The 27,159-nt window shown below is 45.1% G+C and overlaps 1 protein-coding gene and 1 long non-coding RNA gene across 14 annotated transcripts in view; one reads left to right on the forward strand and one right to left on the reverse strand.

Annotated features, from left to right (window-relative positions):
* AMOTL1 (angiomotin like 1) overlaps positions 1 to 27,159 on the forward strand; it is a 170,569-nt gene that overhangs the window by 116,244 nt on the left and 27,166 nt on the right. For all 11 annotated transcript variants that reach the window (XM_072795043.1, XM_072795052.1, XM_072795048.1 and 8 more), the window contains 3 exons: positions 5,020 to 5,311; positions 11,877 to 12,021; positions 13,194 to 13,283. In XM_072795043.1, coding sequence (XP_072651144.1) covers positions 5,020 to 5,311; positions 11,877 to 12,021; positions 13,194 to 13,283 — 527 coding nt within the window. The remainder of the gene's footprint in view (positions 1 to 5,019; positions 5,312 to 11,876; positions 12,022 to 13,193; positions 13,284 to 27,159) is intronic.
* LOC140615183 (uncharacterized) lies at positions 342 to 25,904 on the reverse strand. 3 transcript variants are annotated; one of them, XR_012015924.1, is made up of 4 exons: positions 25,121 to 25,902; positions 23,568 to 23,669; positions 5,536 to 6,474; positions 342 to 5,352 (listed from the first exon to the last, which is right to left on the reverse strand). It is a non-coding gene; the product is annotated as an uncharacterized lncRNA (long non-coding RNA). The 3 variants fall into 3 exon arrangements; XR_012015923.1 differs by having other exon boundaries at positions 342 to 6,474; positions 25,121 to 25,904; XR_012015925.1 differs by lacking the exons at positions 342 to 5,352; positions 5,536 to 6,474 and adding an exon at positions 19,022 to 19,191.

Consider the following 27,159-nt stretch of genomic DNA (forward strand, 5'->3'; position numbering starts at 1 on the left):
GTGTATGAAGGCTTGTGGTGTGTACAGAGGAGCAAGTGGACTGTTGATTAGAGGTCACCACTGACCCTGTTTCCCCAATCCAAATAACATTGTTACTTCTGTCTTAAGCTTCATTTGTGACCCCAAATACATTAAGAAGGGCAATGATGAGGCATCTGGGTGGCTCAGTTGGTTAAACATCTGACTCTTGATTTTGGCTGAGGTCATGATGTCAGGGTCCTGGGATGAGCCCCACATTGGGCTCCCTGCTCAGCAGAGAGTCTGTTTCTCCCTCTGCCCCCTCCCCTTGCTCATGCTCCTGTGCACTCTCTCTCTCCCTCTCTTTCCCTCTCTCAAAGAAATAAATAAAACCTTTAAAAAAGAGGGACAGTGACATGGAGCTATGTTATTTTATTGGCAACATCATGATTTGAGATTCTAACTAGAACCAATGATCCAGAACCAACCTAAACCCCCTAGATCTCTTTTTTAATAATACAATGTTGACAGTTTAGCCATTGTTTGAAAGCACATCAAGCATAGGTGGTTTCCCAACTTGGTCTTGGGCTTAGGGGCCAAATCAACTGACACAAATGTATTGGGTACCAACCTAGTATAAGTCATAATTTTCTATCCTTAAAAAACATGCATGATAAAAATTTGAGAGAAAAGACACATGTAAAAAAATCAAATAATATTACATTTAAATCAAAATTCAGGGAACAAGAAATGTGATATAGGCCAGTGGTGGTAGGTTGTCAGGATTGTGATTTCAGCTGATTTTAAGTTTGGAAAAAAGAAATGGATACCAAAAACAAAAAAACAAAAAAAACAAAAAAACAAAAAACAAAACAAAACAAAACAACAACAAAAAGAAATGGATACCAATTCTGGGGTCAGGCTCTGTGCAGCATGATCCAAGTCATTGACGATGGAGGGCCAGTCTGTAAGACTTCCCCACATGACCCCCATTTTGTCTCTTAGATGTGACTCTTTAACTGCTGGGGTTTTTTGTTGTTGTTGTTTTTTGTTTTTATTTTTAAATACATCACTGTGGACTTAGCTTTGCTCAGACATATTTAAGTAACTGGTCACTTACTGGTCAGTTGGGTGGCACACGGAAAAGGTCACTTTCTGCAGTATTTCAAGGCTTATTGAGTTCCTTGAGAAAGGAGCAGGATCTGTTGGTGGTACCTGCCTCAGGTTTTGTGAGCATTAAGTCAGGTGATGATATGTGGTGCCTGACAGATAGCATAGACCCACGATAAGTGTTAGTTGAATGCTCTGCAGACAGGACACTAGCTTATGAAAGATAATAATGTGGACTGTAAGGAATAATCCACAAGAACAACTCAAAGGCTGATATTCAGCCTTCATGCTTCCCCTGAGGCTGCTTGAGCCTGCTGAAGGTGTGACGCTTTTGTGTTAGGGTATAATCCTGGACTCCTTCCTGGGCTGTGGTTGCTCAGACTGGGCCTCAGGAACCCAGGAGTGAAGGACCAAAGGGTGTCTGCCTTCCCTCCCTGCTCTTACCAGGCTAGGGAAATAGTGAACTGAGTGGGCTCTTGAATCAGAAAGACTGGGTGTGGATCTCCTTTATGATCCTGTTATTTCTATGACATTTTGTAAAGTTACCATCCTATGCTTTGTTTTTCTCCTCTAAATGGGCTGACAATGAGACCTATTTTAAAAGGCAATTATAAAGGTTAAAATGAGTTGCTGCCATAAGGGTTAGCATTTATTGGAATTCTCGTGCATGCAACACTCAGTGCTAGGCTTTTTTTTTTTTTTTTTAGGGGCTGTGGGATTCAGAGGATAGTAGTAATGGTGATTATAGCTCACATTTGTCTAGTTCTTGCTTTGTGCTGGGCTTTATCCATATTGTTAACCCCTCAAGTCCTGTAGCATTGAGCTAAGTAGTACATAGTCCCAGGAAACCAAGACACATGGTATCAAATAAGCTAGCTCTGTGACTTCACAAACTACAGGGTAAGTAGGCTCACAAGTAGATAATGATAGCATAGAATTCTACACGCAGGTGTTTTGCAATACATATTGGCTCATATTCCATCTTTTTCCCTTTTCTCTGTGTCCCCATTGGTAGGGACATGACCGATCAATAGCAGTATCATTGGAATCTGAGGATGGGTTGTTCCTCATATGATCTCATGGGCAATTGTCCTGTCCTGTCCCAACACTCTTCTCTCCCCCTCATTTACACTAAGCTTAAATCCACCTGGTCCAGATCTTTGATTTCACCAAGCCATTGGCTGAGTAGTGGAGCCAAGGAATAGAAGTTTGCTGTCCTGCCTGCGCATCAGCCACTGTGTTGTGGGATTTATTGAATGTGTAACTGAGTTATGAGGTCAGTGTTCTCTTTAGTAGAAGAGTTCCCATTTTGAAAAAGTATGTTCTTTTCTGCCCTCTAATCCTGGCAAACACCTGTTTTCCTGCATTGCCACTCATCACCATCTAGTCACCATCGTGGATGGCTTAAACTGGCTTTCAGGAAACACTTCCTTTTTGTTCTAGATCAGAAAAAGATGAGAACCCACCATTGACCGTAAGTGAGTTCCAAATCCCAGAGTTTAAGAAATGTTAAAAGGTAGATTCCCCAGCCCAAAGTTGCCTGGCTCAAAGGGAAGGCCCGTGCTTCAGCCTCATCTTTGCCCACCTTGGCTCCAAGGAGACATGCCACATTTGTCCCTTGCCTTGGACAAAGTGTGAAGGGAGTACTTGAGGCTGGGAACAGGCATCTGCCTTTGAATCAAGGCCGTGTAACATGTCGTGTTTGGCTTCTTGCCAAGGCAACCTCTTTCCATGAAAAATACACCGTAGGATTTAGCCAGCCTGTAGGGGTACACTTCTTCAATAACAGATTTGGGGTTTGGGGAAATCCATACTTGATAAGAGTTCTTGTAATCTGGAATGAAAACTGGGCCTTATGAATAACACTCAGGAGCATTTCACCCTTGCCATGGAGTTGGACGTCATACACACAGGACAACACATATTCACATACACCTGTCAGCACAGAAGGGGCACAAATTTATCAAAATGCAGAAACATTTTATTTCTAAAGAGATAGATGGACAGTTATATATAGTACAGAGCGGGAAGGAGGAGGGGTGGTTCACATCTCCCCACTGACAGCATTCTTTCCTGAAATCTGAAAATGCCTGGAAGATGGAGGTCACTTAAGGATTCAAGGATCAAATTGAGCTCCGTGGTTCTCCACCTTGCCTTGGGGAACTTAGATCCAACAGGAAATGGAAGGGGCTTCCTGATTGGAGGCTTAAGGAAATCTAGTTGGGAAATACCTTCTGAGTGAGGTTGAGAGCTCTGGTCTTTGTTACCAAAGCAAGGCCTTTGGTAGGTCATGTTGTTAGGATCTGCTGGATTTCTTCTGAGGTCATCTTTATGAATGTCTGCATATCCACTTACGGAGGGCTAAAGTGACCCTCGCCAAATTTTCTTCTAGAGTGCGATGCAACATTTAGCTGCCAGGAGGAATCCTGGCTACAAGAGATGCTTACAAAATGAGCAATATAGAGGCTGACAGCATCCAAAAACATTCCTGCAAATCTATTTAGAAGGAAAATAGAAGGCCAGGTCAGCCTCTTGGGGAAAGTGGGGTGGGGGGACTCTGAGAGCTTTGGCTACAGCTGGCCACGAATCACGAGAGGAGACATTAGTGTCAAGAATTGGAAGCAGGAGCTGGATCTCCAGAGGACTCCACCCTGTGATGCAGAACGTGGGTAGTTTAGGGATGCTGATAATTCTTCACAGTCCAGTTCCCAGACTGAGAGACCTAAAAGGTCAGGGAGGTCACTAAAAAATGAATTTTCCTGAGTCTGCAGAAGACAGGCAGCTGAAGTTGAAGAACTAGCCACCTAGATCATCATTGCTGCTTCCACCTGCAGAGGTGGTGGTGGGAGCCCTTGGCTTAGGCGAGAGAAAATACGACGATTCTTATGGAACAGGTAACAGAATAGCGATGAGGGGACAACTGGGACAGAGCCAGAGATGGCAGCTCATGGTTTCAGATTGAGGAGCTAGTGCCTGGGCTTTGAACCTTCTTTATAATATGGCTAAGAGCCCCAGACCTCTCAGCCCGGCAAATCAAAACAAAAGACTTGTCTCTTCCCTAAGACTTGTCCATTTCATTGGAAGGTAACCCTCGTCCGTCCATTGGTGTAAAGTCCCAAATCTAGGAGTGATTTTTAAATTTTCCTCACCTCTCTCCCTGTCCGTGATATATCCAGATGTATCCGGAAATCCTCCCTGCTTTCCCTCCTGCTACTGCCCCGTGAGACTCCCTGGGTTCTCCCCTAGGCCACACCTTGGCCTCCCTGCGGGGCGCCCTTCGTCCATTCTAGCCACTGTGCGTCCCATCCCCACACCACTCATTGGCCACCTCCCCCACAGGCCATAGGCTGCACCCTAAGCACAGGGTTGACCTTGGCTTACAAAGGCCCTCGCCCATTGCCCTGGTCTTCCCTTGTACCACTTTTGCTGACGCTGCTTCATATCGGCTCTCTCTCTCACTCACTCTCTCTCTTTCTCTCTCGTGCTTGGTGCTTGGCTAAGTCCTGATTTAGGCCCCATACACCTGCTAATTCCCCTACCTGGAATGCTATCTTCCTCCCCTTGGCCCCCTTTCCCCAGCCACTAATTCTATCCAGTCTGCCATTCAGACTTCAGCTCAGGCACCTGCGTCTCTTCCCCGACCTCTCAGTATGAACTAGCCACTCAGTCCCTCCTGTCCCATTACTCTGCAATGACCTGGCTTTGCATGATGACTTGCCTGTTTCTGTCCCCAAGAACATGAGCTTCGTGAGAGCAGGGCCTGGCCACCAAAACGGTGCTGATCCAGAGGGCGATCACGTTATCTGTCTGTGGGTGAGGGGCCGAACCTGCCAGTACAGGGCACTGATGACCCGTGGAAGCAGGGGCCTGTCGCTAGTCCATGTCTCATTGGGACTTTCTCCTCCCACTGCTTTCCCGGGGTCTCATGCCCAGTCTCCGCTTCCCTTGCAGCCGTCCCTGCCAGCTCCCGTTCCCGTCGACAGTACAGCAGCACAGCCCGATGTCTTCCCAGAACCCCCCTGTCAGCGGGCCACTGCACTCCGTGTCCTTGCCACTGCCGCTTCCCATGACCCTGGCTGCTCCGCAGCCTCCACCGGCCGCCTCACCCAGCCAGCAGCTTGGTCCTGATGCCTTTGCCATCGTGGAGCGAGCCCAGCAGATGGTGGAGATCCTCACTGAGGAAAACCGGGTGCTTCACCAGGAACTTCAGGGTTACTACGACAATGCTGACAAGCTCCACAAGGTATGTGACCTTCGTAGGAGGCAGGAGAGGGAGATGGTTCTCTGGAGGGGACAGAATTTTTTTACCTGTTTATGGGGTGGTGGATGCACTGACGCAGTGACCAGCAGCAGCCCCTTTTGATGCCAGGCACTGTGCAGAGCTTTAGGGAGATAAAGAAATAGGATACAGGGCCTGCCTTAGAAGAACTTATAGTCCCAAAGTGGGCATGTCACCCAAGCTCCTACCTGCAGTAGAATGTTAGGCGCTTGCAGGAGGTATGGTAGGGGTGTGGCCTTGGGTCTGAGACCCACAGGTAAGTAGTATTTCCCCAGGTGGACGGTTGGAAGAGGGGGCGCTGAAGGGAACACAGAGGAGTGAGTTGGGAGAGACAGGTTTGTTTTGACATCCAGGAACCTCAATGATTGCTGTGTTGGTTTCATTAGCTGGTCTCTGCAGGAAGCAGCATGGTCCCAATTATTGCCCACCATCCATCCTTCTGTTTGGCATTTGTCAGGTGGGGAGATGCCATGCAATTCCAGCCCATGTCGGTGTCATGGGGACACCAGGGTGTGTGGCGGCCTTCGTTCGTAGAGCTTTATGCTGAGAGCCATGTAGGAAAGCCTCCAGCAAGGTGAACTGGCGTAGGCAGTGATTTCATGATGACCCACGCGTCAGGCTCTGAAATTCCTCTGGGAGAACAGAAGAGTGAAGGGGGCAAAGGCAATATAGGGTATTTTGGGGCAGCAGAGCCACAGGGCACTAGAGTTTCCTTTCTGGAAGCCAGGAGGCCTGTGTGGTAGGAGTGGTCTTATAAGAGTCTAAGTACCTGGCTCTGTCCTAGACAATCAGGGGCTTTTATAAAGAGAAAAGGTAGGAATAGAAACGCTGCCTGACTACAGGAGCATTGCCATTTGGTCCCAAGTGACAGTTAATGCTCCCGGCTAGCTGGCCAGTGGACTGTTCACCTCTTAGGTTAAGGTGTGGTCTTTTTGCTGGTCAGCATTTTGGAGTGGTCAGGGCCTCTGATTTCCTGGCACTGCATGGCTGGAAGCAGTGGGTTTGATGGTACAAATGTTCACAGACAGAATCTGCCCCAGCACGTTCGTGCAGAGCTTCCACCGAAAAGGTCTGCAGCTCTCTGGAGTCAAGACCAGACTTGGCTTAGAGAGTTCTGGATGCCTTCCCTGGAGGGAAAAAAAGAAATGAAAGCCAGAAACAAATGGGCTGCCCAAAGTTTGTGGCCTCACTCCCACCCTAGTCGTACCCCAGCAGCTGGGAAACCAGCACACTGTCTCGTGGCCTTGGCTGTAAGTCACTGCTCAGGCCCAAGCCTGCCTCGTATACCTCCCGGGGCAGCTTCCTTCTAGGCGCCATCTGAACTTTGGGAACTTTGAGAGGGAACTTTCCCAGTCCCTCCTGGGAAATAAGTAGACCTTTCTTCTCCCTAACAAAGCCCTGTGGCAGACCTGTCTTACCCACCTGAGCGCAGTTTGGTTCTGGGTCTTTCCCTGGCTGTCTTTGAATAGTTACGTGGAAGATGCAGAAATTGGGAGGTCTTGTTTTTCTTTCTTGACTTCTTTATTAACATGTACTTTTCACTGATCTGTTAAAACGTCTCCCTCTTGATTTCAGTGCACATGTCTGTTTTGAAAAACAAAATCAAATCTCCCAGGGACTCAGCTTCCCTGCACAGGGGATAATTCTTAAACATTGTGGCCAAAAGGATTTTGATGATTGAAAGAGGAAAAAATCAAAAGTTATTTCCCTTCTGGAACTCAAAACTCCTTCTGTCCCTTGAATATTATAAATGGTTCTATAATCATCACATCATTAACCAGTCATATATCAAACTGGACTTGTTAGTTTGAACACCCAGGTTTTGCTGGAGACTGCTGTATTAATCAGTAGTTCCCTGGCTGTTTGTTAACAACTTAGGAGCAAGAGACCCAAGGGCTGCATGGAGTCTGTGACTTAACATTTTGTGGCTTGTCCCTGAGGTGGGCCTTGCCCCAGGTCTTCCCGGCACATGGGATGCACGGCTTGGCTCATCTGTCAGCAAGTCTGGGGCGGGGACCATCGGATGAGATGATGACCTCACTTCTCAGTGAGGATGACCCTGCTTCAGGTGGAGACACGTACAGTGCCAGAGGATGTGGCCACCGAGTGCCAGCAATAACATCCAGTCTCAGATCCTCACGGTGTTGGGAGCCTTCGTGGAGATTCGTTGTAAGGGCAAAACCAGAAATAGATGAATTTTTATGACAGGCCCTAGCCAGGAACAGAGCAGGAAGGCATGACTAAACTGAGAGTGTGAGCATGCCAGAGCGCGGCCTAGAGAGGAAGACCCTGTTTCCAGAGAGGTGCAAGGTGGTGATTATCGCTGTTGGTGTTGGAATGACGGCTGAGGACCCCCAGAAAGAGAAGCTATTTGTAGGTTTTCCTTTTGGTCACTTATTTGCTCCTCTTTCCTCCCAGTTTCCCTGAAACCTAATTAATAGCTAAACCTAATTAGTGGGACCAGACGGTGGGCTGTTGGGAGGGTCGGTCTCAGAAGTCATCAAGGCACACATGGGCATTTGAAGGGATGGAGCCAGTATTGATGGTTCCCTGGGCTTGCTTGCGTCAAGACCCTGGTCTGTGGTCAGTGCAGCAGTGGTGGCTCTGATGGGGCCATCTGTGGCCGGTCTTTGTCCTGCAGGTCTCTGGGCTGTGCGCTTGAAGGGGCCCAGGGAAGATATCAGTATCTAGAACTTGGAATGGCTCAGGTTTTCTCCAGGCTTCCCACTCTGCTCCTAGTTCTGTTTCTGGAACAAGGGAGTGCTTCCCTGTGGGATTCCGTGGCCTATGCCACTTGGCCTGAAAGCCTCCTGACATCGGTTGGAAGGTAGGTGGGTGCCGTGGAGGCAAACCCAGGGCTGTCTTCACTGGGTTGTACTGGGACTCTGAACTGGCCTGGGAGGCTTGAGGGTGGGTGGGTTATATAAAAGCCAGCCTATCCAGCCTTCCCCTCATCTCTAACGAACATCAGGGGGGGTTCACATGTTCCGGACGTGAAGATATATGGTTCCTGTTCTGAAGGAGTGTACAATCAAATCATAGAGCTTTAGACTGAACATTCTTAAAATTCTCTGCCAGTTTCCCACCCCTTAGGGATCCTCGCTTCATGTCCTTGAAGGGAGATCATTCATCTTTTTCTTGAATGCCCAGAGGAGAGAAGCTCCCTACTGGGCATACTTCCAGAAAACATAGTTAGGAAAGTCTCCCCTTTGCTGAATCAAAATCTGCACCCCCTTGAACTTCCTACCTTGGCCATAGCTCTGTCCTCCCTAACCACACCAAAGGGGAGTAATGTCTCCATCATGACAGCTGGCACTTCCCACAGGAAGTACCTTGTTCTGAACTGAGACCCTTGGCCTTACTGGGCAGCTACAAGCATATCCCGGGTCCTGAGTTTTGGAAGAGTAAACCATGCCACTGTAGGGCTCCTACAATTTCCTTAGTGTGCAAAGGGAAATTCTTTGCGGAAGGGAGCGAATGCACAATCGGGTGTAGTTTATTAGTGCCTGAGTCTGTCTTTAAGAGTCCTACGTTTGAAGATTCATTCATTGATCTGTGTTTGTCAGGGACAGGGCACCGTTGTAGGCCCTGAGGGATGTTTCTACACTCAAGGGGTTGACAGATGGGAGATGTGACAGTCACATGCACAACAGAATTCCGGGCAGGTGAACGAAATCAACTCCAGAAAAGTTCCTGTGTCCTGTGGAGTTGAGGGAAGGCTTCCTGGTTGTCCTGGATGGGAAGCAGGAGCATCAGCCTCCTGGGGGATGCCTCAGGGTCTGTGCTGGCTTCCCTAGCACAAGGTGACACCCTTTGGCCCCCGAAGAGAACTGTCCATCCCTGAGACATGCCCATCTGTCTGAAAACAACGGCCATCATTTTTAGGTGAAATTAACATAGAAATGGTGGTACATTTTGGAGCTATCTCTTTGGAAAACAAAAATTAAAAGGAAGGAACATAATTTGTGGGAAGGGCTATGAACAGGAGTCAGGACATGTTGTTCTCTCTGCTGCCCCGTTACCAATAATTCATGGTATCTTTGGAAGAAACAGAAAGGCCTGTTGAAAGGAGGGGTCCCATGAAAGAACCAGCTCTGGTATGAGGAGACCTTTGGGAAGATCCCATGGTAGTTGGTGGCCACTCTGTGGAAGTCCCCATGATATCCAGCCTCCTCACTGGCCTCTTCCCAGATGTGTCTTCCTGGTTCCATTGTAACCTCTGGGGCACTGACCCCATCCTCTCTCCTTAAGTTTATGGCACTGCCGGCTTTCCATCTCGCTCATTGGCTCCTCTATTGCACCTGCTGAGCAGTGTGGATATTCCACCCCCGCCCTCCATCCCCCCATTCCCTCCCCAACACCTCCCCCCACTTGCTCCATCCTGGGCTCTCTCTCATCTTTTGCTCATCTCCCTAAGTGGTCTCCGCTTTCTAACTTCAGCTGTCATCTGGACACAGCAACACAGTGACACAACCCCTCTCCCACTTCTGGTGGAACCCTGCTCCCCAGAAATGCTTGCCAGCGGCTCTGCAGGCACCTCAGACAGGGTGCCTCCGAACCCAGCCTGGTTTCCTGGCTCTGTGAAAGCTTCTTGTCACCTGTTTGGGCTGTCTCATCACTTAGTCTTCTAAGCACCAAATGCTTGTGTGTGTGTTTGTTCATCCTTCTCCTTTACCATCCCGAGCACTCTCGAAGGTCTGTTGACTCATCAGCATCTTTACAGTTTGTTCTTTCAGTTGTGCTGGTTCCTGCCCTTGTCGCCTGTCATCGAGCTATTCATGTGAGCTTCTCACCTGGGCTCATTTCCTCTGGCTTCCTCTCCTACCCCCATGCACAACCTCTTCCTTCAGTGGTATCTCTTTAAAACCTTAGACAGGGTCCTGCTGCCCAGCTGCTTATAACCCTCCACCCTCCATAATCTACCTCCCATGCCCCTGAAGTCCTTCCTTTGGGCCGAGGTGCTTCCTAATGTCCCGCTCTTGTCCCTGGACTACCTCTAACATCAGAGACACACACTTTCTTTCATGGCCTTGTGCCGTGGCTCCTGCCCTTTCTTCTGGCAATGGCACTCTTTGGCCTTTCCTGCTTGGCAAAGTCCTGTTCATCCTTCAAGGCTTATTTTAAGTGACATTTTCTCTGAAATCTATCTCTCTTTTTTTTTTTATTCATGAGAGAGGCAGAGACATAGGCAGAGGGAGAAGCAGGCTCCCTGCAGAAAGCCTGATACAGGACTCCATCCCAGGACCTTGGGATCATGACCTGAACCAAAGGCAGATGCTTAATCACTGAGCCACCCAGGCATCCCCTGAAATCTTTTTTTTAGAGAAACCTCTTCTTACCCCTGCAAAGTGACTTTATCTCGAGGCTGTGAGAGCATACAGAACTGCCACAGCCCTGACCATGTTGCTTGGAGAAGCACGTGTGCCTGGGTAGAGGCCAGTGCTAGACCGTGAGCTCCCCAAGACCAGAAATGATCTTACTTGTTTCTGTATCATTGGCACCCAGGCACATAGAAGACGTGCTGTAGATACCTGCTGTATCAGGATGTGTATTATTTCTAGGGATCTCAGCAGGGACTTTCTGATCTGAGCAGTTTGAGGTACAGGCAGTGAGGGAGCCTGGCTCCTGGTGGCATGGCTCTCCTGTGGACCAAGTGAAAACACAGTGCAGGTCTCGGTGTCCAGTGAGGGGTGTTAGTGCTTCAGCCCTCCCCACCTGCCCTCTGGTCCAACTCAGAGCAGCAGCGCATGGAGGTTCCATGCTCCTCTCCTACATTTATGCGATGCAAGAGTAAAATGAGAGTTGATGTCTACTTCAAAAAATGCACTACTATAGGAGACTCCTGCTAGAACAATTACAGCTACTTGTTGTAGATTTAAATCTGCCAGAGATTAAAGGCATACATCTCTTGACTTAGTGAAAAATGAAAAAAGAACGATTTTCACTCCATATCTTTCAATTCGTTCATATAAAGAGGTTTTCTGTGATGCGTTTGTATGTAATTAGATACAAGTCTTTAGTCCTTATGTAGATAAGTTCATAGACAAAGGGCTAAAAATGCTGTGTACTGATGCCTCTTCTCGTGTGGGTTTTACATTCCTTGGGGGGTAGGGGGGAGGTCCCTGGAAGAGCAGTGCACTTGGAGTCTGGAAATGCGGGTTCTGCTTGTGGTCTTTTCATTGTTCTGTACATTAACATTTTCCCCTTTCCTAAAGTGAGAAGAATAATACTAGTTATAAATTGCCATACAAAATACAGGAGGTTGAAGTTAGGTTTAAATTCACCCCTCCCTGGTCCTTGTACTGAGAGACTTCTACTGGTAGCATCAGGTGGTCCAGCCAAACTTGAGAACCTGCTGTTTACAGGATCCTGATGTGGCCCTTAGCGGGCAGAAGGGTTGTAGAATCGACTCTGTGATGTGTAGACATGCAACATGGCCTTCACACTCGGAGTATCAGAGAGGCAGGCTAACAAATGCAATACGGGAGCATGCCAGGAATCTCACTTTCACGTCACTTCTTTCTTTCAGTTTGAAAAAGAACTTCAGAGAATTTCAGAAGCCTATGAGAGCCTGGTCAAGTCCACTACCAAGCGAGAATCACTGGACAAGGCGATGAGAAACAAACTGGAAGGCGAGATCCGGAGGCTTCATGATTTCAACAGAGACCTCCGAGGCACGTCCGGCCCCATCTGCATGCTCCCCACCCCAGACTCCCGTGTAGCTGTAGCCTGGCTTCGGGTTCACAGTGTGTCCAGTAGTCCTGGGAAGTCCAGCCACCTGGGGCAGGGGCGCTCAAAGAACAAGATTGTTCTTTTCTCCTTTGTGGGTTGCGGGTTGTGGGTTGCTGCCCTAGGCCCAAGAGGTGGCAACTTCTGTGCACGAGTTCCTGAAGGTGAGGGAGTATACGTGTGCAGCTCCTTCTCTGCTTTAAAAATACCTAATGATCTGCTTCAGATTTCCTCAGTAAAATAAAAATAAAAACATAACTTCAAAATCTTAAAAAATAACAAAATAAAAGTACTTAGCCATAACTTTGCAAAGGAGATTGTGTGAAAACACCAATGTTGGATGCCCAACCCTTCCCACACCAGGCTGAGTCATTTGGTAGCACTTTGAAAGCCACCACTCAATACTTGCTGGATGTAGCATAGAAGATAGAGCTAGACAGTATCCCTCTTGGAGGGAAAAAAAAAATTCCCCAGTTGTGAAAAGAGTAGACATGTATAAATTCCTTGAAAGGTGGAAGCTACCTGCTGTAGGATCTTGGCAGTCTCCAACACACAGAATGATTAACCCATAACATTTTACTTGTCTTCCAGCGAGCCCAGGCACTTTTTGGTTGCCTTGTCTCAAACCAAGTGGTTTGAGCAAAGATAGAACTCAGTAGATAGAATCTTCATCCATTGGGTCCATTTTGCCTTTTTAAAAAAATTTTGGTTTTTACATAATTGTTATTTCTATTTTTTTGCTTCCCCACTACTGGCTAGACGTAGGACTGGTGGTTGGGGATAGACTAGGACTGGGTTTGAGGCCAAGGAGATATAGCCCCTTTTCAAGGACTTCCAAACAGTTTTGCTGGCCTTCCAGGCAGAGATGCAGTTGTCAGATCCTGTGCTCAGCTGCCTCTTGCTGCTGACATTAGACTGCATGAAGGGACAGAATGTGCATCTGAAGACTTTTCTCTGGGTATTTTGGAAACTCTTTTCTCTCCCCATGAGTGATTCAGTTTGGGATTCCTGCCTTAGCATCTGCATACTCAGCTCTTGGCACCTATGTCATTTCTGGTTGGGATGGTGACTTAAATCCATATGCATTTCTTCATGACCATTTCTTTTCTGTTCACAGATCGCCTGGAGACTGCCAATAGGCAGCTGTCTAGCAGAGAATACGATGGGCATGAAGACAGAGCCACAGAGGGGCTTTACGCTTCCCAGAGTGAGTCTCCACATTCTCCAAATTGGTATTCTTAAAAAATGAGGGCCTGAGGAAAGAGTCGTGTTAATTTTAAGTAGGTTTTTAAGTAGGCTGTTTGCTCCTTGTTGGTTCATGTAGCATAGAAGCTGTTGGAGGGGGCCTAGGTCTGCCAGACACAAAGCCAAGGCTGATTTCTATTATTTCAGCAACGTTTATTCTGTCCTTCTGACCTATGGTTCCTCTCTAACATCCTCCAGGAAATAGCAACATCATAGTCTTTCCTGGCACTCACCACTTAGAGAGAGGGAAGGAGGCCCATGTTGGGATCTGGTCCTCCTGGCATGTTTTGTGCTCTTCAGATTGAGCAGTTCCGGACTGGCTGCCCCTAGCAGCATCAAGGTACCGAGAGTCTTATCATGCATCTCCATGTGTGGTGCTTGTTTCCAAAAGTCACTGAGCCCACTGCAGTCCAGAATAAAATGATCATTGGCACCCTGGACCTCTAGATATATTGGGAGAATATTTTATTCATCGAACCAGAGGCACATGATAGAAACAAATAGGTTTTGAGAAGCCATTGATCAGAGATTGAATCTCTGCAAACCCATTATAATCATAAATGTAAAAATCCTACTCTTTTCTTTTTTTTGAAGCTATTTAGAAAATTGAAGTTATTTCTGTATCAGCATTCTTTTTTTTTTTTTTAAAGGTTTATTTATTTATTCATGAGAGACACAGAGAGAAAGGCAGAGACACAGGCAGAGGGAGAAGCAGGCTCCTCGTGGGGAGTCCGATGTGGGACTCGATCCCAGGACCCTGGGATCACAACCCGAGCCAAAGGCAGAGGCTCAACCACTGAGCCACCTAGGTGCCCCCATATCAGCATTCTTAGCAACATTGTAGATCAAGAGCTCACAAACTAAAGATAGTTGGTTCCCACCACAGAAAGTCATGTGTTCAGACACTGGCCATGCCTCGTACAATGGTGGTATTCTGACGCTTGGCTCCTGAGTACAGCCATATGTTTTCAAGGCTGGGAAATAATCAGTTAAATTTTCTAATTTCCAATACTGTTTGGTTGGGTTTGAGCTCCTTTGGTTCCCCCAAATTTATTCATGGTAGCCCTCTAGTTATTGGTCTCAGTTTCGTGTTTTAAATTCTGTTTTGGCAAATGGACACTGATACTTCAAGGGATTTTGCTGCAGACTCCTTGAGTGTCTTACAGTAGATGACTTGGCCTATGTTCAGATTTACATAAACAGCTGTATCAGTGTCTTGAATTGTTAGCTTTCCTAACAGAGTTTTTCTCTTCTTGTGGGTGCAGTCGATCTACCATCTCATCTGAGCTTTCATTCAAAAGAAGAGTCATCTGTACTCTTTGCATTTAGGATTTTAAAATATGGCTTTTCGATGACCATGTGCCTGGGTAGAGGAAGTGTCCTGCTGGTACTCTACCTTCTTGTCAAGGGATATTATTTTGTCATTTAGTTCAGGTCAAAATGGAAAAGCCAGTTAGTTTCATCTGAGGGGCATTGGCTGTAGCCTCCTAGCCCAGACTCTGCTAATGGAATATTAAGATTTGGTGTTGTGTGAGTTGAGAAATGTTCCTGAAAACTTTAACCTCTGGCAGAAAGCCAAAACATCAATAATGAAGGCAAAGAGGGCCTTCCAGTTTTACAGGGAATGATTTGTTCTGTGCAAACATGCTTCACTGTTCCAAAGGCATAAACAAGAGAGTCCAGAGGCATTTTTCAACCTTTTAAAGGTATCTCAGTGTCAATGTGTAATATAGTTGAATCTAGGCAGGGTATATGAAGCAGGTTTGCTACCAGTGATATCTAACAAACTTTTCAATACCTAGTCTTTACAGGATAGTTGTGCCTTCATCACAACTTTGTAATTATTTGCATAGCTCTTCCTTTCCTGGTGTGGCAAGAGATGGACTTGAGATGTTATTTCTAATTTGCAGATAGGATTTTTTTCTTAGTGAATTGTAAGAACTCTTTTTATATGAAAGAAATTAACATGTTCTCTATTGTATATGTTGCAGGTATTTTCTTCAGTTTTCTTTTTAATCTTTGATTATAATGTTCTTTATGTTATAGGAGATATTTTTAAGTAACCATATTTATGCCTCCTAGGCTTTATATCCTGCTTAGAAATGCTTATCATTCTCCAGGATTGTAAAAATACTCACCTATGTTTTCTTCAAATGTGTTTATGATTTCACTGTCCACAAGGTGTATATTTTTGAAGCTAATTTGGGAGGCACAGTAGAAGAGAAACTTACGAGGGACTACTTAGAGGTAAGGAGACAGGTTAACAGATATTTTGGTATCTAGACAAGAGGAGTAGAGGGTCCTCACCTAAGACAGAAGTAGTGATGGCAAGTAGGGGACAGAGAAGTAAGTGACAAAATTAGCAGGACTCAGTGACCAGTTGAATAATGGCAGTGAGAGAGCCAGAGAAAGGGGTGTGACTGAGCAACTGGATAGATGATCACCCTTTACCAAAAAACAGGAAGAGAAGCAGGTTGGGGTTAGCTAACAAGTAAAGGTTTGGGTATGTTGAGTCATCTCTCGCTCTAGCCTGTAGCTAAGTGAACAGGTATAACAGTAGATGCAGACATACCTAGAAGGCTGGTGATGGGCAGTGTCCTCTGTCAGGTTTTGGTGTGACAGAAGGGTAGGCTGGAATTACCATCTCTCTTCGTCATTAATGTGTCCCATTTCTGTATTCTTTTAGAAACTCTATTATTAAAAGACTTTTTAAGTGCTTAGTAATAATAGTTATAAACATTGTGCACTCAAAAGGAACCATCCTTTTCAAGTGAATCTTTTGAGATTCTAGCCCTTGGGTAAGAGAAATAAAGACTGCTGACCAAACAGTGGTAACTCCTCTGGATAACACAAGCCAAGGAGCTAAGGCTAAGTTGTGAAGGCCAGAACAAACACGTTGGCCAATGGAAAAATTAGAGGGAAGGAGAAAGTAGAGACTGGCTCATTTGGACTTCTTGTTAGGCGTTCATGTTGAATCTAGGAGTCCAGGGCCAAGAAGACCCAAGGAAATCTTGTAGTACAGTTGGCCAGTAGGGCTTTTGTAAAGCTCTCTCAGATAATGAAGGGCCCATCACTAAATATCCCTGTTGCCCAGATTAGTTTGCCTTTGAAGACACTCAAGGCTCTTAAGTTGGAGCCCAACAAAGACCTTTGTAGATTGCTGGTGTGCTTACTACTTAGCTCTACAGGTTGAAATGAACACTAAACCGGATGATTATTCTGACCCCCTTTGGTCATGAAATTTGTCTGTATTAATAATCGCACTGAATGAAGTCTTTAGGAGTTTGATGACTGTGAGGAGTTGTTTTTCTCTATCACCTCATGGTGTTGCATCACTCGCTTTGGAGGAATTCAGTTTTATTTGTTTTCTGGATTTGTGTGTTTATTTTTCTGAATATTTTTGTAACTGAACTGCTCCTGAAAAACAGGACATCTAGACAATCCTTATTTTGTCTGTCTGTGTGAAACTGGGGCTTCTTTGTCCTTTAACATCTTTTACCTTGCTGAAATCCCTGGTTTTCCCATTTGTTTGTTTTGCACCTATGCGCTTGTGCACATTCTCACATGCACACGCACACACACACACACACACAAAGCAGAGGTGGGCCATTGGCCACCAAAGGCAGTGTCCTGGGAATGTCTGTCGTCATTCTTAGCTCTGTCTTCTCAGTTTCTTTCTGAAAACTGATAACTCTGCAGAATTCCCATGCCCTTCGGCCAAAAAGCCAAAAATAAAATATTAGATACAGGGAAACTAGACTGGTAGAGATTATCTTATCACGTTCTCGAGTTGAGTGGGAGCTGATTAGCTGTGGCATATGTGTGTGATTCCAGGATAAAACCAGCCATGTTTGGGGCACCTGGGTGGCTCAGTGGTTTAGTGTCTGCTTTTGGCTCGTCCTGATCCTGGGGTCCTGGGATCGAGTTCTGCATCAGGCTCCCTGCAGGGAGCCTGCTTTTCCCTCTGCCTATGTCTCTGCCTCTCTTTCTGTGTCTCTCATGAAAATATAAATAAAATCTTTTAAAAAACCCAATCAGCCATGTTCCACAATGTGCAAGAACTTGTCTCCATCTCTTTGGGGTTCTTGAGGCCTCATAGGCTCATCATATTTGGTTAAACCTTAGTCTATGTAAGTTAGATTCTAGCTGTTAAATGTGTTCCTCTCTAGGGATCCCTGGGTGGCGCAGCGGTTTAGCGCCTGCCTTTGGCCCAGGGCGCGATCCTGGAGACCCGGGATCGAATCCCACGTCGGGCTCCCGGTGCATGGAGCCTGCTTCTCCCTCTGCCTGTGTCTCTGACTCTCTCTCTCTCTCTCTGTGTGACTATCATAAATAAAAAAAATAAATAAATAAATAAATAAATAAATAAATAAATAAATGTGTTCCTCTCTTACAAAAAAAAAAAAAAAGATGTTTTGGACATTCCGTTATTTGTCTAAGTTTTTGAATAATGGGTGAATAAGTCAGAACCATATGGATATGATTTCTCCTGTAATTCTCACAGAGTTGGAAATTAACACCAAAAACTGTCTGTGACCAACTTATTTTAAGAATGACAGTGATTTGCCATGTTCCGTGCATCTTGTAATCATCATCTTTCTCTTGAATCCTGTTTGAGGCACTGATTTTCTGTCCCTTGTAGAATATAAAAGAGACTAATGTAATTTCCTGGAAGAACTCCCATCTAGTGTTGGTGATTCCCAGAAGGGCTTGTGTGAAACACAAGACAGAAGTTACAGTGACATAAACATTGGTTCCATTGACCCACATGGAGCATCAGGAGATTGTTCTGAATCCTCACTGGGTTTCATTACATCCCGTTGTAGGTTTCCATCAGGCTTCATTAGGAAGGACAGGTTAGATGTTGTCACGTATGGATGCTTGGTTTTTCCCTCCTCTGGGCCTGCTGGTGCTTATAGCTTCTCCCAACTTGGAGCAGAGCCCACTGCAGTGCTTGTTCCATCTGCATTCCATATGGGTGGGATTTATTTGCACAGATGCCCTCCTCTAGATGGGAGAACTGTAGACATTCTTTACCAGTATCCACAGTACCCATCCCCAACCCTCACTGAAAGCCCTTGAATCTTTCCATGCACCTGCCACTCAATAAATGTGTATTAAGGGAGTGAATGAAAGTGGAAAAACCCTCATAACAATAAGGCTGGAAATTCTCTTTCTACATCATCAGTATCAAAATATACTCTTTAGCTCAATATCTCCCAGTCATATTTAGAGATAACTGGGTTATCTTCAGTTACTTGAAGACATGAGGCAAATTAGTAAAAGAACTGTCAGAATAGAAGACACTTACAAATGCTCAGGGGGCACCAGGGAGACTCAGTCAGTTGGGCATCAGACTCTTGGTTTTGGCCCAGGTCGTAATCTCGGGGTTTTGAGGTTCAGCCCTGTGTTAGGCTCCATGCTCAGTGTGTAATCTGCTTGAGATTCTCTTCCTTTACCTCCTCTCCCTCTGCCCCTCTCCCTGCTCCTGCATGCGCATGTGCTGTCTCTCAACTAAATAAATAAAATCCTTTAAAAAATTGCCCAGATTCCCTTTTTGGCTTCAACTCTCCCTCCTTCCTTTTTTGGTATATAGGAAGCTTCCTTTTTTGGTATATATAGGAAGCTATCCTGGTAAGGGAAACCTTTTACTAGTAAGGACAGAATTTAATAGTATTTTTTAATAGTATTTTTCCTGAAAGTTGGTATTAATACAGTTGACTTTGGTTTCCTTGACTCCTTCTCTTTGACTCCACTGTGGTTGTATTGAGGATGCAAGTTGGTTGTGGTATATGAAGATTTTCATAGCAACCGGCCAGGTGCTCACATTGACCAATCCGTACACCATTCCAGACACCCCAGATGAGAGCCTAGGCAAAGGGAAGGGACCATGAAGCCTGCCAAGGCAGTATCATTTAAGTAGAGAAAATTTTCTTGCCCTAAATTAACTGACTTTCTTTATAGACAACCCCTATGTTTAATAGGACTGTGCAGTCCTAAATATCAAGGTTTTGTTAGGCATAGGCTTAAGCAAATAATTTCGGATCAGTTGCTACATCTTCTAAATCCTAGTCTCTCACTAATATACTCAGTGACTTGAAGACAGTTCCTTCATGTCCCTATACCTCCATTTTTTCTAAAGAAATAGAATAAACCTGATTCAACCAACAGGGCTCTGAGGGATAAGCAGTGCTGGAAAGGCAAAGACTTTATAAAATGCATTTATTCTGTAAGGCTGCTTCCTACCTCCTTGCATCCTCCCTCCATCTACCTCAGCACCCACCTTCTCTGCCACGGCCTGACAGTTTTTGGGGTGGGGAAATGGGCCATGTTCCTGAAGAATGCCTGCATGGCTCACCGAGCCTTGCTGAATTTGGAAAGCAGAGCAGGTGCATGCTGAAACCACTTGATCAACCTTGACAGGCAGCGCTGAGAAACTTCAAACCCCCAACAATCAGATGCACACTCAGGCTGCAGGGCATCTGTTTATGTTCAATCAAATCTCCCCAAGTGTGAAAATTAACATTATTAAATTTAGGCTGATTTTCTGTGCTTCAAGAACCAGAGCTGATTGAAGAACTGTCTCTTGATTGTGCGTTGACAGTGGTTTCTAACAACTGAACATGAGTTATGATTGTCATATTGTTGGTCTTAAACTTTTTGTTGCTTGGCATTCCTCTTAGGGGATTGAAAAATCAAATGCCTTTGACTTTATTAGGGTCCACATTTCTTTAACTAATTCCTGGATGGATGGATGGATGGATGGATGGATGGATGGATGGATGGAGTAAGCCCAAAATGAAAAACATGCTAAAGTCTATTTGTATTTCATGTAAAGTCAGGAAACTCTCATTTTCCCTGACTGTTCAGAACCAAGAAATCCAGGATTCTAGGTCTCAGCTCACATCAAATGGCAATTGCCAGGGAAGTCTTCCTGAGAATAAAGTGAAGTCTTTTATATCCTCCTCCTACTCCTGGTACTCTCCCCCTTGTTAATGCTCATCACAGTTGTACATAAATAACTGTTTGGATGGTCATGTTCTGTCTTTCCTTCCTAAACCATACGCAGCATGAGGGTTGGGGCCCCATCTCTCTTCACCGTTGCAGTCTTAGATCTTTGTACTTCCAGAACCTGGTACAGCGCTTGGCCCTTAGAGTCATTAAATAAATATTTGTTGGGTAGTCAATAAAATAACGATGATATTTAACCAAAGATATTGGCTGTCCACTCTGAGCTAGCCGTGTTCTAGGCCACAGATGGTGAATAATTTTAGGCTTGGGGGCCATACCTACTCCAGTCTGTCCCTGTGGCCTGGAAGCTGCTCTAGATGCTCTATAAGCAGGTGAGCATGGCTGAGTTCTAGGGAAACTTGATTTACAGAATCAAGAATCAGGCTGTGGGATTTGGTCTGGAGGCCATGATGTGCTGACCTCTGTGCCAGGTACTAGTCAAGGAAGGAGAGAAAAAACAGGAACCTCAGTAAAAGGAGGGCGGAAAAGAAAGACCTCCTGAAGTAGTTCCTAGATCTCGCTCTATGAATTGCCCAAATTTGTAAACCAAGATATAACTGTCAATGTCTTTCCTGGGAGTCATATTTTACTTGATCCCTAATCTGGTGAGCATGATGATCATCATTTTAGATAAACGGAGACATGTAGGAATGCAGTCACTGGGTTTAGCTACCAGTGAGGATCCAGAATTTGCTAATGATGGGTATACAGCTGGGCAGGATCAGCCTGTGGGTGATGGTGGGGAAACAACCGCTGGAATACTGAGGTCTTAGTACCAGTACCAGGAGTTTCTTAGTACCAGAAACTCCTGTCATAAGCAGCCTTCTGTGAGATGAAGGCTGCAGATTATGGAGAGGACCTTGAAGGTCACAAATATGGTCACCAGCAGTGCATGTATGCTCTGAACCAGAGCTCATTAAACAGCCATCTGAGGGGCACCTGGGTGGCTCAGTGGTTGAGTGTCTGCTGTTGGCTCAGGTTGTGATCCTGGGGTCCTGGGATCAAGTCCTGCATCAGGTTCCCTGCATGGAGCCTGCTTCTCCCTGTGCCTGTCTTTGCCTCTCTGTCTCTCATGAATAAATAAAGCCTTTTTAAAAAAGCCATCTGATTGCCACTGTGAACGACAATGTTGTCAGAGGCTGTTGAGCTGATGGTTAAAAGTTTATCCTTAAGTGTAGCTGTGATTTGCTCCCTTGTATCTGTTCTTCAGGTCATGGTTCAGGCCAGCCTGGCTGTGGTCATCAAAGAACAGTAACAGCTGCCAACATTAATTGAACACTCTTTGTATACGCCAGGCACTCTGCTAGTCTCTGTAGGTACATGATGTCTTTTAGTCCTTCAACCTGTGAGTTCAGTATTACAGGTATTTTACAGACAAGGACCTGAGGCCCAGGAAGGCTGAGTGGCCAGTCCATGGCCATACAAGGTGATGAGTGGAGTAGACAGGTTTTGAATACAGGTCGTTCTGAGTGTGGAGCCCAAACTTGTATTGAGCAGGTGTGGGGAAGCCCTTCTTGTGTATCAGGAGGCACAAAGAGGTTGTAATGTCAGCCGTGGCAGTGGTGGACTCCCAGTGATTTTAGAACTCGTTTAGTGTAGCCTGCATGTTTAACTAATGAAGAAACTGCAGCAAGAATGATCCAGTAGTTTCCCCAAGGCCCCATAGGTGTTTAATGGCTAAACCATGATGAGAATTGAAACTTCCTTATTTTTTTTCTTCCTCTCTCTAAAGGTAATCTCTTTTGACTCTAGAGGTGATGAAAGATTTCACATTTTTAAAAAAGATTTTATTTATTCATGAGAGACACACAGAGAGAGGCAGAGACACAGGCAGAGGGAGAAGCAGGCTCCCTGTGGGGAGCCTGATGCGGGACTCGATCCCAGGACCCCGGAATCATGACCTGAGCTGAAGGCAGACGCTCAACCACTGAGCTACTACCCAGGTGCCCAAAGATTTCACATTTTTATCTCAAGAAGAATCTGGGATAGTAGGAGGATGTAAATAATCCCTTGCCAGAAGTGTTATTTGGTTGCAAATTACTAAGCCCAGCACTGTGACTTAATAAAAGTAATAATAATAATGATAATAATAATAATAATGTCTTTGGGTCTTCTCAAGTGAGTTCTAACTACTGGAATTAACATTCTGTGCTTCTGACTTCTACACATCTATCTTTGAACCCTGGCCAATTATAACAGAAGGCTTTGTTGGATAATCCAGTATCTCTCTTCAAATACAAAAACAAAAAATTGTTGAGACCAGAATAGAGCTTAGAGTCTTAAAAAAAAAGTTCTCTCAAAATATCTATGAAATTAAACTTTTTGTTCTTGAGATGATGAAAAATAAAAAATAAGCAGAGTACAATGAGTAATTCTGTGGTGCAGTTCCTTTACAATTCGTTTATGAAACTATTTTTGGTTCACAAATTGTAGTGAGAGCATACAGCTGGATCTTCATGGAATCAGAGAACTTTGAGGGGACAAAGTGTTTGTTTTAAGTCCAGAAAATTTGGTCTTAGACCATTAAAAATAAGCTTGCATCTGTTACTAATTTTCTTTTTGCTTACAAAGACTGTGGTTTGGTAGAAAGAAGAGAAAGAAAAGGATCAGTTCAAAGCAAGTTACAAAAATGACAATGAGAGGTGTTGCCGAAGTCGAAGGAGGCAGAAAATATAGCTGCAGACAACACATTTCTTTGTCCTCGATCAGCCCTAGAAGGAACCACTTGTTGCCCAGGGTAAAACAGCTTCCCCGGCATAAATGTCTCCTTGGGCCAGGCGCTGGTGTTAAACCTTATCTGCCATCCAAAGGACCCATTTGAAAATCATAGCTTTCTATACATACATATTCTTTTTTTCCTCCTTAAAGATTTTATTTATTTGACCGATTGAGAAGAGAGCACAAGCAGGGGGGAGGGCAGGCAGAGGGAGAGGGAGAAGCAGGGAGCCTGACTCAGGGCTTAATCCTGGGACCTGAGATCATGACCTGCCTGAGCAGCTGCTTAATCAGCTGAGCCACCCAGGTGCCCCACTATGTATATATATTCTAATAATGCCTTAATGAATGTCTTAATCAAAACAGATAGAAGTATATACTGTGTACCTATATACATAATAAAATTTATACACTTCACGTATGCAGTATGAGGAAACGTAGCAACCACCACAATCAAGGTAAAGCACAGGTGGATTCTGGGGCCTTTTCCTTGCCTCTGTCCCTGTGTCTGCTTACTCACTCTCCGGGTCTTCACATCACTGCCCCCTGTATCATGTCCAGGTCTTATGGTGGTTTTCTACACAGGGAGCCACACTATCTGGTAGGCCTTTCTTCCTGGTGCCTGGAAGTAGAAGTGTCTGTGGTTCATCTTTATATATTAAGAAAAAATAAAAACAAAAAATAGGCTTCTGTTCTCTGATGGTTATAGAAAGCTTGGTTTATAATTGATTCACAAATATGTGTACAGTCGAAACCAAGTGCCCCGTACCTCCTATATTTATGTGGTGCTATTCATTGCCTAATTCGTTATTTTGCTGTCAGCAGTGACAGGGAAGTAGCAGTACATTTTTATTTCAAGTAAAAACAATAATAAAAGTTGAAGACTGAACCATACCTTTGGAAGCTGAGTGAATGCATGGATGTCTACTCAGTCAAGCAAGTTAGTAAGCTGCATAGGTCATAAATTTGAGTAGGTTCCAAAAAACCCCACACCCATCAATTATACCTGAATCACGTAAGTACAGTTTCCAGCACTAAAATGCAACATGAAGACCAAATCAGAGAAAATTGTGTTTTAAGAGATTATGTTGTATTCAAGAGAACGTATTTATAGAAAATTAAATTGAAGAGAACTACTGGTATTCAAATATTTCTACCACATCATAGCTAAGGTAGCTTGCTTTTGGTGCTACAAATTCCCTTTGAGGCCTGGACATTAAAGAGCAACAGATAACTTATATAAAATATAAGTTGTATGTTTTATATAACAACCTATATATTCTGTTGTATAACAAAAATAGATATTAAGACCAAAATGTATTATTTTTGTTCATTAAATGAATAGAAAATTTTCTGGTTAGGTTTTGTCGCTTTCTGGTGATAAGGACCTGAAAACTAGCATTTTAAACTTTTATTTTAAAGACTGAGTTAGAATTTGATATGTGTCAGTAACATCTTCTTCCTCAATAACCTGCCACAGCTTCTGACCCGTGAAATACTCCTGTTGTCTTAGATTCTTACCATCCTACAAAGGTAGTGTGAAGTACGCTCAGTAGGAAGAGTCAGACAGGTAGGCGTGGGCCACTGTCCGTGAAATACAAGGCAGAAGATGGTAAGGACTCGTTGGACAACTCCCTCCACCTGGCGCCCCCTCGACAAAATGTCTGGGCTCTCCTTTGTAGGAGAGATCTGCTTTATGGAAGCAATCAGAAAAGCCTCAGGCAGCGAGTAACCTTCAGGGTGGGCCTTGAACACTAATTAGTATTTTAGAGTCATTGTGTTGCCATAGTACTATGTAAAAGGGACACTCTCTTTTCCTTTTAAATTGAAAGTAAATTCTAATTTTTTAAAAAGATTTTATTTATTCATGAGAGACAGAGAGAGAGAGAGGCAGAGACACAGGCAGAGGGAGAAACAGGCTCCTCACGGGGAGCCCGATGTGAGACTCGATCCCAGGACCCTTGGTAAAGTTGGCAGTAGCTGGACTCTCCCAGCCCCCCAGTTACATTGGGCTCAGGGAAAAACTCCTCAAAAACCTGTTATATCAGGAAAGGCCTAGAAATTGATACCTACTTAGGAAGAGCCAGGTCACAGCTTTGTTTGCTCACCAACTGCAGCCGTAAGTTGGAGTGCTGAATTAAAAATGAGCAGGGCAGCACACGGTGCTATGAAACCACACCCCCACACACCCCGCCCCTGCCATGGATTCCATCCTTGGAATTCCTCAACAGAGGTTGCTAGGGCCCACCATGCCATGGTTCAGCCAGCAGTCAAGCTTGGCAGAATAAAATTCTGTTGTAAAGCTCAAGACATGGTGTCCAAGGCATCGTAAGCCCCCAGTAATATGTCTGCTCTTGCTGTTTTTTATAGAATGTCTGGTACGTGCCAAGCGCCACAGTAGGTATTTCACAGTGAGCTGCTCTAAAGCTCACATCAGTCATGCAGAGGACATCTCACTAGTTCCATCTGAGGAGATGGAGTCCGGCACATCTCATGTGTCCAAGGTGAAACCACTGTGCGAAAGTGCCAGAATCAAACCAGGTCGGCCTGGCTACGAAGCTGTGCCACTGCTGTGGTTTCCAGAATAAACAGTATAGGAGCAGACATCCTCTGTGTAAATGGGACCAGAGCCATTGGCTAAACAACCCCCTGCTCCACGCATTTCAGGGTAATTCATATCCACTGAGTAAACAGACCATTCTGGGCAAGAGTTCTCTTGTGTCAACTTGCCTGTTCTAGGAATTCTCAGTATATACATTGGAGCCCAACCAAAAATTCAGTGTGAGGCTGGTCTTTCTTGAGATATCCCAAGGGGCTTAGCTAATAATAAGCTGAAGGGACCTTCTTACGCAGTGGTTTTGCCCATGGGACTCTTCCCTTGGCATCTCCTAAGAGATGGCCTTTAATCTAGAATGGCTCTGACATACCTCCGACCTGTGTCTCCAGGGTCACAGGCCCCCCACTCCCCCATCCACAGGCTCACTGCCTTGATGGCCTCTCCTCCCTCACATGGTAGCTTGAATTAGATGTCCTCTCTGAGCTCTCATGGCACCTGTGTGAGTGTATTAGAGAAGCTTGTCCCATTGCCTTCGCCTGTGTCCTTGTTCTCTTCCTGCCTAAGAGTAGAACACCACGACCGACTCATCATCTTGCAGCTCCAGAATTGATCAGACTTTTAGAAACACCAACGATAACCACAGGATTATCATAGTCGACGTTACCTGGGTCCTTAATAACCATTTGCATCTGTCAAGTAGATACTGTTGTGATCCTCCCTGTAAAGGCAAGGAAGCCGAAGATTCCAGGAAGACGTTCATTTGCTTCAGAGTCACAGAACTGTCCATGGTGGAGCTAAATGTGAAGCAGGCAGTTTGCTTCTAGAACCATGCTTTTCTCAACACTCTCTGATGCCTCCATGTACTAGAGGCCTAATGAATTCATAGTTGTAAATGGATACTCATGTGATCGCTGGGTTTGGAGAAACATGATATGGCCAATGACATACTTAAATCCCTGCAGTAACGAGCATCAATGAGCTCTCGTGCACTTTCTGCTTCTCTTATTTTGCAATTCTGCCCTCTGCCTGCTCGTGTGGGGGAGGCATACAGCCCCGTGCTCTTGAATGTGAGCTAGAGAGACACAGAGACACGTTTGACTCTGCCATTGATTGAGCACTCCCACTTCTGTGCACAGGTGACTTAACCCAAGGGTCACTTTCCTCAGCAGGAAAGTGGCAATAATAGCAGTGCCAGCCTCCCCCAGTAAACTGAGAAGAAATGGAATAGTTAAAAGGAATAAAGTCATCATTCTTGGAATGCAATACTCGTTCAACAAACATAAGCAGGTTTTGTTACTCTAACTACTGTAACAAACGTTGTTTTTAAAACTTTGCCATGGCGAGCTCTACTCCCTATCCGTGGAGGAAGGGAACAGGAACAGGAAGTTCTGAGCTAGTGTGAGTGATACCAAGTGATATTGCTACAGCCTGAGGTCCATGGTCACCAAACTCATAACAGATATTTCCACCCCTGAATTTCAGAGGGCTGGACAGCAGTCCAGAGTTCATGGAGTCTTCGTTCAATACCCATGTCTTTGTCTCATGTCCCTGTGAG

This window comes from Canis lupus, chromosome 23 (assembly GCF_048164855.1).
Source record: "Canis lupus baileyi chromosome 23, mCanLup2.hap1, whole genome shotgun sequence".
In the NCBI taxonomy this organism is placed as follows: Eukaryota; Metazoa; Chordata; class Mammalia; order Carnivora; family Canidae; genus Canis; species Canis lupus.